Source organism: Plodia interpunctella, chromosome 26 (assembly GCF_027563975.2).
Source record: "Plodia interpunctella isolate USDA-ARS_2022_Savannah chromosome 26, ilPloInte3.2, whole genome shotgun sequence".
In the NCBI taxonomy this organism is placed as follows: Eukaryota; Metazoa; Arthropoda; class Insecta; order Lepidoptera; family Pyralidae; genus Plodia; species Plodia interpunctella.
In genome coordinates, this window is record NC_071319.1 from 2,935,183 (window position 1) to 2,949,417 (window position 14,235).

The 14,235-nt window shown below is 35.7% G+C and overlaps 1 protein-coding gene across 1 annotated transcript in view; it reads left to right on the forward strand.

The window, feature by feature from the left end:
* The window catches only part of igl (igloo), a 100,449-nt gene that overhangs the window by 17,203 nt on the left and 69,011 nt on the right, over window positions 1-14,235 (forward strand). Inside the window, exon 2 of the mRNA XM_053764910.1 lies at window positions 2,125-2,372. Coding sequence (XP_053620885.1) covers window positions 2,246-2,372 — 127 coding nt within the window. The 5' untranslated portion in view covers window positions 2,125-2,245. The remainder of the gene's footprint in view (window positions 1-2,124; window positions 2,373-14,235) is intronic.

A 14,235-nucleotide genomic window follows, 5' to 3' on the forward strand; every position in this document is an offset into this window, starting at 1 on the left:
GAAAGAATTTCTTATGGTTTTGCCGGAACGAACTGCCGGGACAGGTCGCTAGTTTTGTAACATAAAGAAAGAGATGGAAGAAATAAACACTGCAGTATTCTACAGTAAGGTTTAAAGATCTATACTGACTCATAAATAATACAATAATTCACTTACAATGAATCTAAAGATGTTGTCTCTAGCCTGATATAATATCTGATTAAAGAAACATTTCACCTTCCCGATAATCGTGATTCATAAGGCCGCGGCCTTATTTATAGCGGTAGAGAACAAGAGGATATCTACGTAATAGTTAAAACTAGAGGGCGCCACTGTCTAAGAATCCCACTAAGAGCTTCGTATTACCGTTGCGTCGACTTAGCACGTTGAGATTCCGTTGTGCTCCGACACTGTCATGTGTTGACGCGTATCGAAACTGCATACAATTATTGCGTTATTCTGCGTTTTCTGTCGATAGACGTCAAAACGACTATTTACTATAAAATATATAATATCGTTGAGTTAGTATCCCATAACACAAGTCTCGAATTTACTTTGGGGCTAGTTCTATCTGTGTGATTCGATATTTATTTATTATTTATTTATTTATTTTTCTATGGAATTTAGAGGGGGTACAACAAGGTAGCATATTTCCTTGAAATCTGGCACATATTAAACAATACTTAACAGAATCTGTACATAAATATCAATCGTGTCACATAGAAAATCGTGTTGTCAAAACAACTCCTCTGACAACAAGACCGCAGCCTAGTTGCTGTAACATTATCGACCAAACCTAACGTAATCTGCTTATGAGAATCTCCTTGATAAATCACTAGCGGCCTCCGGCTTCGCTCGGGTGGAACCAGAAAAGTAGCCTATATCACTCCTGAAGGTTTCGTTTATTTCTGTGCCAAATTTCGTCAAAATCGGCCCAGTAGATTTTGAGTTTATTCATTACAAACAAAAATACAATATAGTAAGGATTATAAAATAAGGTATCCCGCTCATCTTCTTTTCGTATCAATGGCAAAACTGAAAACGCTACACAACTGTTCTTGTTTTAAAATAGGATCACTCCATATCCTCCCGTACAATACGTATAAGGCGCCAAAAGGAAAAGCCTTGACCACCGATAGGTAACAATAGCATTATCAAAAGATGTTGATGTCAGGCGTCAGGCAAGCGCCCGGTTGTAAATACCAAATTTTATTTTTTTAACGCTAACTCCGGGCTTCGGGGCTTCATAGCCGAGAATAAAACCAGGACCCGAGCAAGGATGAGAGTTTCTCAAAGTAAATCGCGGTACAGCAAGTTCATTAACTTTATTCATTAAATAAATTAAGAACAGCTGAAATAAAACACAGAAGTTTAGTGATAATAAATCTTTATATCTATATACCTTGAAAAGTTTGTAACAGCCATTTTCAACCCTTCAAACCCTACTGAATTTCTAAATTATCCCTAAGGACCTGATAGCTCGTAGAGAACACATCAACAGATGAGAAGAAAAGCCGTAAGAGCCTTGGTAGAGGACAATAGGTTAAAAATGCTGTCTCCACACTGTCACCCATTGATGAGCTACGGTGCCACGTACTCAGATAGACACACTTAGCGGTCAAACATATAATAACCCTCTTTTTCTGTCGTAGTTTAAAAATAATGTGTAATAATGTGTCTATATTGTTAGTTGTGAATGTTGCAATTAGTCTATGTCCAACCCTTGGTCGTAATTATATTCATTAGGCCGCTATTGAAGGGATAGTATGGTTGTGTTTTAGATGAATCGGTTATATGTATTGATTTTATGCCGGCCACACGGCGAATGCACGAACATTGCGTAGTTTGTATGAGAGCTATTATTTACCGCAATGAAAAACCAGCAATGTATACCGAATCCGCCAAAATTTGGCGAACTGTTCCACGCCAGCACAGTGTAAAGCAATCCGCACAAATTCATTGCATAGTTGCACAGAGGTGCAGGTATGGTAACCGCCCTAAAATAGTACTATTACATATCCTTTCGAGGATGTCGTGGTGGCGAAGATGACGATAAAAAGCCTCAACAGCTTAGAGACAACAACAGCGTTCCCAAAGAGTTGACGTCAGTCAGGTTATTATTGATGCATAATTTTCTTGTTTCAGATAAAAAAGACGAGCACACACCATCAACTATGTTATAGTGCACAATAAACGCAACCCAAAGGCTGAAATATTGTTCTTTGGACACTAATACAAGCATTAGTGTGTAATAAAGGGAAGTAAAATGGGTTGTAACACTAGCTCCGAGGCCAAAACTACTAAAGACGAGAAAAATCAGTCTAAAGAAACGAAAGAAGCGGAAAATAATGAGAAAAATAACGCCCAAAATGATGCCAATAATCACATTTCAGGTAAGCCATTTTCAACGCCATCTAGTGACGGAAATTGTCGTGAAAAATACTTCGGTATTATTTTATTTACAGTGACATCTAGCGGATAATCATAATAATTAAACAAAACTAATTACAACGCCACCTATTATGTTTTAATTACACTAATTAGTTACTGTGAAAAAGCAATTGTGAAAAGTTTTCATAATGGTCAATGCATCGAAGTATAGATGGCGTCCTTGATAAATTTAAAAAGAACTAGCTGCTGCTCTGGGATTTGTTTTATGGGAAATAACATTAGAAAAAATGAGAAAAATATTAATCTTTTGAATAAATCACTTTTCCAAACATTTAATAACGTTCTTTGAAAATACATTTTTCGACAATTTAAAAAAGAAAAGATTTACTTATTGGTAAAATAAAATAAAATATTGTACCAATATATTGCAAGCATTATTGTCCCAACTACCTAAATAGATTATATTTTCTCACTCCACCTGACCTCTACGACAGTGCTACGGAGTGGCTACGGAGCTACGAATTGTTGTAGCACGTAGCGCTACGAGTCTACGAGCTGTAGCGCTTTTCATACTCAAACGTATTTTTTCGTATTATGAAAAATGTCTAATTATAAGGTCAATAAACTGATGTCAGAGAAATATTATATTTACTAGCGCCTCAACCTGGCTTCACTCGGGTTAATCCATAATAAATTATACGCCTTAACGTATAATCAAACTATTGGTACAAGCCTACAAAAATCCGTCCGGTAAAAATCTCGTTTCTAAAATTTTATTTTCTTTTAATTCTATATAACCGAACTTTTATTTTATAAGGCGACTAGGCGTTTTTCGCAATAGACACTATATATTTATTTCGCGGAAAGACGGTCTTTTAGCCGTTAGTGCGACATAAAGACGGGCGTAGTTTGGCAGGTGCGTTGTAATGGATAGTGCTAGATGGTTTAAACATAAGCGAAAGCGGGAAATATGAGCCATGACTCATGCTCCGTTCTTTTCTATAGCTTTTGACATTGAGCGTTGAAGTCCGTGAAAACTTTATACAATTGCTACTCCGTCTATACAATGGTTGATCCGTCAACGACGGAGCGCAACGTAGCAATGAGGCCCGCCTCATAGCTGTGTGCCACTCTATATTATCCCGATGCATCGTCTTGGCAGGTGATAGAAAACAATAGCATTCCCAAGGAGGGTTAACACAGGCGGCGGGTTGGGACATCACAGCCGAATCTTCAATATTTCACGATTTATTTCTTACACTGACTCAGGGCTTCACGCCGTCACAGCTCCGAAGACTGAAGTCTGTTTCCCTTGCTAGCCTATATATATTTTCCAAGACGTCTGTTTATTGCCAGTTAATGTTCCGTTAAACATTTTTCTATTCGTATCGTCATCTGTTACTATTCCTGTGGCTGTCTGGTTGGATAGGCACGTATTATTGCGTCTAAAACTTCATACCGGCCCCTAAACTCTTGTCAAAGAGTTTGCCATACTTGGATTTATAATAAAAATACTTGAATAAAAGCACTCATACTAACTACGCAATGTTCACGCATTCACGTCGGCATGTATCCGAGACGAGAGTTCGGCGACAGTGTGGAGCTGGGATTATATAGATTGTATAGAAAACCAAATACGAAACTCCTTTACGAAGATTTTTTATAACTTAGTAACTCGCCGCATGTCTAAATATCGATCAAGTGTGAGTTGTACTCGCGAACAGAGGATTCCGTAAAATTACTTCTTTGTTATTCTTATAGGCGTATTTCTCCTTATGGCTTAGGATCGTGGCCATTATGTGGAATGTAACATATGCAACGACTACCTAAATAGTATCGAATGCCTTCCCCATTTCACGCACTAGCTGATTAATCATCAACTAGAGTGCTGGTTTCTTCACGACACGTTTTCCTTCATCGGATTATTTGTTATATACATTATGTACACATCTAAATATGTAGATTTATAAGAGAATGTAATATAATTGGTAATAAAACCACATATTTAAACATATATAAGCATAGTGTATTTCAGCAACAAGACTACATTTTTATTATTTTTTCAAATCAAATCAAAAATTCTTTATTTTATCTACAATCTTAACCCATGTTAAGTCTCTCACAATCTTCATTTATTGAAACCTATGCACAATGTAACATATCTAAATTATACCATTATAATCTAGATATAGGTTTCAATAAAAAAAAGATTGTGAGAGACTGGTGCCTGAACTAAGCAGAGCCTCTATCTCAGCACACCAGCCTCTCCCTGCCTGGAGTAAGACTAAAGTACTAACGAGAGTATTGAGAAAGGAGATCTTATATAATATATATTGCGGAGCTTGTACGATGGTTAGAAATTAATTTAATAATAGATGTATGGTAATAGAATAGATAAATGAATGGTATATGTAAAATACTAGTAGTGTTAGGTTATAGGCTGTATCAGATATTCAGTCTCATTGTAGATTAGGGTTAGGAAATTTTAAAGAGAATGACATTTATTTTTTTATTGACAACAGTCGTACAGGATTACAAACAAGGTTTATATCCTTCCCGAAATGAAAACAGGTCACTCTTACCTTATCCGTCTAAAATTGAACTCTAACCCCCTTATTAATAAAAACGTTATTCTCTGATTAGCCTCGGAATAGTTATTCTTTGTATTATCTCGTTCTTTCAATGTCAAATGCTGAAAAGAGAGAGAGGGACAAAACAAAGATATGATGTGGTGTATGCCTATATTCACTTCCCCTCCACTACTGTGATATAAGTCATAGCGCTGCGAGCAAACGCTCAGTTGTTTACGAGATGGCGCGACGCATAGACGTTGGAGCATCAGTCATGTGGCTGTGATGTACAAATACGTGCGAGCAAGTATACCACATATACTACTCCAAGCCTAATCAGGGAATTAGATGTTTATTAATAAGGCGGTAATACTACGTTAATAATGTCTATAAAAATTACTTATAAACATTTATTTTGAGCGCGACCTCCTCTTATCTATGCATGTAGCTGTGCCCGCCAGGGTCCATAAATATGTACTTTTTTATATAATTTATAACACCGTGTCAACTTTATGGTATGCAATAAAAATATTGAGTATTGAGTAGATATATAGCTAGTAGAGTACAAAATTAAACCTATAATACAATGCTTCTTACTAAATTTCATGACTTGAAATCAAAAAAATATGCGACACAAATGGTCATATCTTAAAAGGTTCGGCAATACGCACGAAACAAAGTTACCTTTATCTGCTGTACATTAAAATAAGGAGGCCTAAAAATAGGGAGAATTTCAAAAGACATTATTTTAATGCGTTTTCTAGTTCATTAACTTTGTTCAGTACATGAACATACAAATTAATGTAATTTTCTTTATAAATGTCAACTCAGTAGTTTTTTGTACAATGGTAACATTTTTTATATTTCGAAGTGTTGGCATCACTGCCATTTTTCTCTCTTGTTTTTCGTTTAGCCAAACCGAATGGAACGGCTCTGTATTTTATTTCATTAAATATAGAAGTTTGCTATATTTCTGATATCAGCTTGTTTTATTCCAACAAACTTCTTAAAACAATTTGAGGAATTTATTTTAGTAAATTTTATGACGTTATTAAGTGATGTTAATCGTCCTAAGTTGAATTAAAAATGTTGTATTTGAAAGAGGGATTTTCAGTAGAACTTGATAAAGTTGTTGATAAGCAATGCGCTTTTCGCTTAGCCCCTTTCGGCAGTATATAACCCAGATAACATAATGTTTGTAGCAGTAATTACCAGATTAAACCGGTTTTTATGACTCGACTGAATCACCTCAGGTCAAGCCATTTTCTTATAGTCTAGAACTATTATCAATGGTTGGGGTGAATTTTATGTGATTTCTTGTGCTATCGTTCCTTATCATCTACTGCATAGTATAAAACAAATCGCTTCCCGCTGTCTGGCCCTGTGAATACTTAGATCTTTAAAACTATTTAAAACTACGTAACTTATTTTGATGATTTTTGGTATTTTTAGTAGTAGTGTAACAATGTTGACCATTCGATTTGATGTTGCAAGCAATGGCAAAATATAGTTCGTAAAAAAAATATTTTCTTACTATTTACAGACACATGTTGTGTGGTAATGCCCCATTGCTCACTTGCGTTCCGTCGTTCTCCGTCACGTTTGACATCCGTCGACGGAAAACATAGAAATTGTATGGAGATTCGTCAAAATCTATAGAAAACAACGGAGCTACAACATGCGTCATCGCATCGGAGTACGACTGAACAATGGGGCATGACTCTAACCTAACCTATGGTGTTGTACAGATCCGTAATGGCCAGTCATTAATAAATCCTAATTGACGATACACCGGCTTTCACAGATAATGTACTCCGCTAAAACAATTTCGGCTTCGGCCCGTTGGTGATCAATCACGGAGCGAGCCTGTTTTATTTTCATTAAGGTCCATTTTGATACCTGTGACTGTTGCTAAAAATAAATAATAAACGCGTGTTCACATTGTTCAGTCGTGCTCGGTTGCGACGACGACGTTGTAGCTCCGTCGTGCCTTGTTGTTTATAGGTTTTTGACACTGACATGCGTTGACGTACGTCGAAACTTCATACAATTTCTAAGTTCTTCTGCGTTTTGCGTCGAAGGATGTCAATATGACGAAGGACGACACAGCGCACCTGAGCAATGCGAACGCGGTCCCTCATAGGTACATACATTGTTAGTTAAATAAAAGCTTGTAAAAGGTAGCCAGTTTTTTTTAATATATTTAAAATTTCAAAGACTCGATATAAACGACGCCAACAGAACAAAATTTAATTCGATGTATTTGAATACCGAAACTCAATTCAAAACTTTTATTTTTAAGAACCAACTCAACGGATAATTCATTCGACAAGAACCAATCACTCATTCGTTCATTTTCAAACTTTGGAATAACACGTATAACTGTTCGGACCCGATGTTGACCCACTTATACAACTTTCTCTCACTACAGACCGATTTACAGGCAAAAAACGTGTAACATTATTCATTCGTACTGAGGGACGAAATTTTTTCTGACTTTCCCGGGCACACATAAAATACGGCCAGGGATAAATTGCCCAAAGCCAAGAATTTTCATTTATCCGTTCCAAGGATGTTCCGACTACTTACACCTGAAAAAACATTAATCATTTTATGAAATTACATTTACGAAGTAACCTTTAGTGGCAACGAACAAACAGGGCACCCCTTTGCCGCGCAACCGCCTTCCATAGTGACTCGGGACGTCGCGTTGAACGCACGTCCATTTTAACTCCTCATCACTAGTATCGAAAAGCGAATTTCGAACGCGCCCAACATTACCGACGTGAATTTTGAATTCCGAATTCGAGTATCGCAAAATCCGCGCGCCAATCCCAAGGTGAGTTCCAAATTTTTAAATGACCATAGATATATTTTTGGCTTTTTAATTGGGGAAGACGTGTGGATATATAAGGACAAGTTTTTTTATTCTATGCGGGCGTGTTGAAGTGTTATATGGACGACGTCCTCAAAGGTCGTAAGTTGAAGAAGGGCAAGCTAATTAGGTTAGAACTAATTAGTTGGGGAGGGTTTCCCTTGTGTTTATATTTATATTGCGCCTGCGAAGGGTATGTCTATTCTTGCATCTCGACGGGAGGTTACATGTTAATTACAATTTAAAATTTAATTTGATTTGCATAGCGGAACGATCCGCAAAATTTGAATAGATTTAATTTAAAGGACTCAGCGATATTTGGGAAAATTACTAAGGGAAATATAGCGATTGATTTTAAGTAGCCTTTTGAAATGTTGATCGAGGTTTTCAATTAATTCCGAAGGGCAGTAAAGAAGCGTTCTTTTTCTTTGTATTCTTTATTTTATTTCAAGCAACAGTAAAAATGTTATACTTGCTTTAAAATATTTCGTGCTTTACATGTTTTATTCAAGTCCGGGTTTCACAGTAAACGACCGGGATTATTTTATAAACAAATTCTTTTAATAAATACAGCCAAGGGCGAGTCGGACTCACGCACGTAGGGTTCAGTACCATTTTCTATAAAATCACGGCAAAATAAAATCACGTTCATTGTATGGGGAGACCGCCTTAAATATTTATGTTATTATGTTTTTCAGTGCTTTATTTCGGCAACATAAATACGTAATCTATGAAAATTGCAACTTTTCAACTATCACGGTTCATGAGATACAACATGATGACAGACGAACACACAGTGGAGTCTTAGTAATGGGGTCCTAGGGATAGTAATAGGGTTTATACAAACTATAACTGATATAAATGTATGTAACATATTGTGGTATAAATCCTCTGAAATAAATTGTCTAATCAATCTACGTATTATAAAGAGGTAAGGGTTTGTGAGTTTGCATGTTTGAGGCGGGTAATCTCCGAAATTATCAAACCAATTTCGAAAATTCTTTCACCATCATGATACATAATCCAAGATTGCTATACGCTATATTTTATCTCAGAATCTCATGGGAGCGAAGCCCCGGGCAACATCACGTCGTTAAATAAAATTGACATTACCACAATACAGATTAATTATTTTAAATTCAAACAGAAAATAACTAAGTAATTCTTTTTTTGTTAAAATTTGAAAGATTATAATGACAATACGACGGCAGCGGTCGAAACGCTCTGAGAACCACCCAAACATCAGTGAAAACTCGATCAAAATCCGTTGCATGGTTTAAAAGATCTAAGCATATATAGGGCCAGACAGATTCCGAAAATCGACTTTGTTTTATTATATCGTGATGTAGCGATTTACAAGTACCATAAATTATTTGAATCTGCTTAGTATCTAAAACATGGAAGCGGTGGTGGTGTAACGGTTAAGACGCCCGCCTGTGGACTGCAAGGTCGCAGGTTCGAATCCTACTCGTGCCACATGAGTTTGTATACCAATCTGACTCATATGTAGTAGTTTTCATCGACCACCACATGCTTCTGGTGAAGGAAAACATCGTGAGGAAACCTGCACACTGGTTATGTGTGAAATGGAGAAAGCCATTGCTTTCTATGTAAACCACTCGATTAATAGCGCCAAGTCGTATGTGTTTAATTCCACGAAACGATCACGACCCTCAGCCAAGAGGAATACGACTATGAAGCCTCTAAAAATGTATATTTATTTGTATTTGGACCTAAATTTTTATGAAACCTTTGCTGAAAGTAGGAAAATCCCCGTATTGAATTTGTTAATTCAATAAGATAAGGATTTAATCAAGCACTCGCTTCTAAGAATCGGCAATTAGGCACTTTTCCCTCGAGTTATTTGGAAACAATTTTACGTTCAGTCAAGTGCAATATCAAGTTTCTGTTCTTGGATTTCATGGATGCCATATTTAGAAGATAAATTATATTTCGCCCTAGCGACCCGGCTCGGCTTCGCTCGGATAAAACCATGATATTATAAACCTAAACCTTCCTCATCAATCACACTATCTATTTAAAAAAACCCGCACCAACCGTTGTGTGGTTTTAAAGATCTAAACGTACATATGGACAGACAGCGGGAAGCGACTTTGTTTTTAATATTATGTAGTGATTTTTAATATCCGTTCTTGACTTTGCATTTCTTTGGTGTCCGCACTACAAGATATATATAAATCGTGTTAAGTTTAGATTTTTATCAAAAATTACCTCATAACGCTAATCTACTCAACTAATGTTCTTGAAATTTCGCATACATAGAGTACGGGGAAGGTCATAGGGTACCTTTCGTCCCGGAAAATAAATGTTTCTCGTGGGAAATTTACGCGGGCGAATCTGCGGACAACAGCTATAATGTATAATATCATATAGTTAAGATAATATCCCATAATACAAGTTTCAAAGTTAATCTGTGTGATTTGTTCTCATAGCACCATATACCCATATTGGTGGGTTTTAAGATCTGCTAATCAAAACATAAACAGCTTGTTAATAATATTAATACTTAGTCTTCTAATTGAGACAATTAATAAGCAATTTATCAATAGTTTTATAAACCCACCTTACGGCACAGGAACTTTGTGCATAAATCTAAATTGGACTTGATTTATCACGGGTACGGCCATCGTAATTCATTGCTGGACAGTTTGAGCTTATTAAAAATAATGGAACTGTGTAAGGGAATACCCTGCCCCCCTTCTGATCAGGGGTCAGAAGGGGGGCAGGGTCCAACAAGGGTGTTGGGAGACAGGTAACCTAATTTTGGCGTTTTGGTGATATCGTGACGTAGACAAAACTCGGTCACATGTGATGTCGTTTCAAAATTTGTTAAATATACGCTATTGGTTAACAATATTTAGTTACAATGCGAAAGTCTGTCTGTCTCTTCCGGTTTTACGGCTAAGCCACTGGACCGATTTTGATGAAATTTGATAGGCACATAGCTATAAAGACCCCCGTTCAAACATATGCTAGTTTTTATTTCAATTATCAACACCCAAATGGGGGTTGAAAGTTTGTATGAAAATTATATTAGTTCCGTTACACAGATAAATTCACGCGGGCGAAGCCGCCCAAACGCTTTCAGGCAAAAAGAAAACGGCGTGATACCACAAGATACATTATATTATGCTTATTTATATGAAGGAATTCCAAATTTCCCCCTGAATCCCAAATAATCCCGCATTTTTTCAAAGCCCTACCGCTCCGTTTATCTTTGGCACGGAGCGAGTTCAAATTACGTTTTTGTTGAAGCTAATTTTGGAAATAACTTGTTTCTCTCTCTTCCTCGCGTGTTCTTGGTTATATTCGGAGAAAATCAAACATAAAATTTGAAAGTCATGTCTATTCCGCGGCGCCGTCGCCGTCGTGCCGTTGGCAAGAACTAGTTCCAAATATCGCTCTCGATTAGATTATTTTTCAAATAAAAAAAATCTAGATCAGAATCGGTCCAGCCGTTTGGCAGCTATGATGCCACGGACAAACATACAGATACAGAGGCACGTTAAACTTATAACTCCCAGATACACAGATACTTATAACTCCCTGTCGTCGGGTGTTAAAATCAAGCGCAATTGTTTGATGACTAAATTTATTAAAGTTTAAAAAAAAAACTTTTAACTCTGACAAAAAAGTAAAACAAAGCCCCTTTTATGTAATTATAGGAACCACTAATACACGATTGATACACGACGCCATAATGTAGCTGATATTAGCTATGTTACTATACTAAAAAATCGATCTAAAAAGAAAAAAAGAAAGTTTTGTATTGAACCTAGGATAATATAGCTATATCACTTATCGACGTCAAAAATGTACTTAAAACTGCTGCTGACTCCCAAAGATAAATTTGAAATATTATTATATTGTCTCCTGTACAATAGGTTACGTACCTAGTTTTGCATTTCGTAATATTACTTTATTATTTCGTAATATCAGGACATAATTATTATAAATTGACAATACTCAACTGAAATTAGTTTAGGTGTATCGTGGATTAACTCTGATCCATCTGTCTCTCTCTGTTAGTCAGCGCTCAAATTTATATTCGTATATATAACAAACATAAATTTGAGTGCCTGACACTTTGAATCACAGACTTCTGCGAATATATGTTAAAAAATTTGTCAAGGGAATCGAACCCAGGACCTCCAAACCATGGTAATCACTACACCGTATAAGTTGTAGTACATTTTAACCAATTTGTAAATTTTATGCGCGTGGTTTAAATTTCACAACACAATTTAATGTACGCAGCTCTCGTGTCTCCCGCGAAAAATTCTGCATCTTATAAAAATTCCTCATCTGATTCGCTACATGTATTATTCATTCCGCCGACCGTTCCCGAGGGAAACCGACGGGAAAATTTCCACATTGCTCCACGAAATTTAAATCATAATTTTTTGTGAATTGTTTCGGCCACTTTCCTTGGATATTGGCTCAGTTGGCTTTTGTAACCTATCTGTTTTTATGAGTCGAAATTATATAAAGTCTTCACAATTCGAATTTCTTTATTAACTTACTATCAAAGCGGAGGTGAAGGAAAAGTGGAATTTAAGAAATTTTTTTATTTAAATTCTTTATTCAGACTAAATTTATTATCTACAATATCCAACAACATGATAAAACCGCACCACAAAAATCGGCGAGTCGCTGTTATTATATTTAGGCAGGTAAAGAGTTTTCAACTTATTCTTAAATGTTTTACTATTAAGTTTGTACAGAGTCTGTAGTTCGACAGGTAGGTTATTTAACAACTTTGGTATTAAGTAATTATTAGTTCTTGTTCCATACAGGTTATTGCATTTAGGTAGAATATATTTGTTCAAATAAGACACTGCTCTCAAATAAGTTGGTCTTACATTTTCTTTTATACAATCTGGAATAATATTTTCAGTCAGAAATTGATATTTAATTTTGTCATGTACATTCATAACATAGCAATATTTAAATAGCTCTTTTTCGTTATCTTTTATTTTATTTAAAATATAATTTGGAGTGATAATTTTTAACATGTTTACTTGTAGTTTATATATAGAATCAATATATGTTTTGTATGTTCTGCCATACGAGCTGAGTCCATATCCAATAACCGAGTCTGCCAAAGCCATTAATAATAATCTTAGAATTTGAAATGGTAATTTATGTTTTAGAATAAATAACTTACTAGTGACTGATCTTAATTTATTACACACGTGATCTTTGTAAGGTCCCCAGCAGAATCGGCTATCAATGACCTATATACTTATTCTTTTCAACAATGTCCAGTATGGGACACTGGCATGCATTATTACACAATATACTGGAGCGCGTGGAGTGCAAGCAAGCGTGTTCATGGGCTAGAATGGATAAATTTACAGAGGATTTGTTGTGTGGTGAATGTATGTGTATTATTTTAGTTTTTTGAGCATTTATTACTAGACCTGTATCGTGTGCCCATTTACACGTATTATTGAAATTATGTTGTTGTAATTTTTGCGCTTCCATCAGATTTTTTCCCCACTAAAATACAGGTATCATCGGTGAATTGGTATACAGATCCCGATACCAAAACATTACTCATGTCGTTCACATACAGTAGGTACCCGGTCGGCCCGATTATAGAACCTTGTGCCGTGCCCTTAGTAGTCAAACATCTATTACTGAATTTGTCTTGGAGTTTCACAGTTGTATATGTATTGCTATGATAATTATTAAGCAGTTTTAACATCGGTCCCTGCACTCCATTATGCGATAACTTATTGAAAAGTATGTTGTAATCAAAGCATATCGAACGCGCAACTAAAGTCGATGAATAGGGCAAGTACGTGCGTTTTTTTATTAAGGCAATTATTCACTTCATCACAAAAATTATTTAATAGTTGCGTGGTACTTTTGCATTTTTGGAACCCGTACTGATTTTTACTAATTATATTATTTGTATGTAAGAATTTACCTAATTGATAGGTAGACTGAATATTTTTCCAGCCAGTACTAACATGCCTTCTCTCTCTTTCTCAATGAGAGTGTTTTCATTAAATGTTCTCTATCTCTTACTAAAGATATCTTGTAAAAATAAATTTCTGTCTAGAAAGAATTATTCAATTGAAGATTTTTTCTGAACTAAGGCTTCTTTTTTCTGAACTAATGACTTTTTTTTTAAACTGGTTCCCTCGAAGTTTAATTTACACTGTGACCAATCAAATGCGAAGATCTTTAATTAGTTTAAGGGCGTCGATGGAATTAATTAAATTTTGACCTTATTAAAGCAAGTCACTACTTGCTTTGGCTATGCAAATTTACTTACAAAGAAGCAATCTAAAAAAATCTTTGCTTATTAAATAGATACTAGTTTTTGCTCGCGGCTTTGCCCGTAACTTTGTGACTTCGTCCGCTTATAACTTGATGATGAAATTTTAT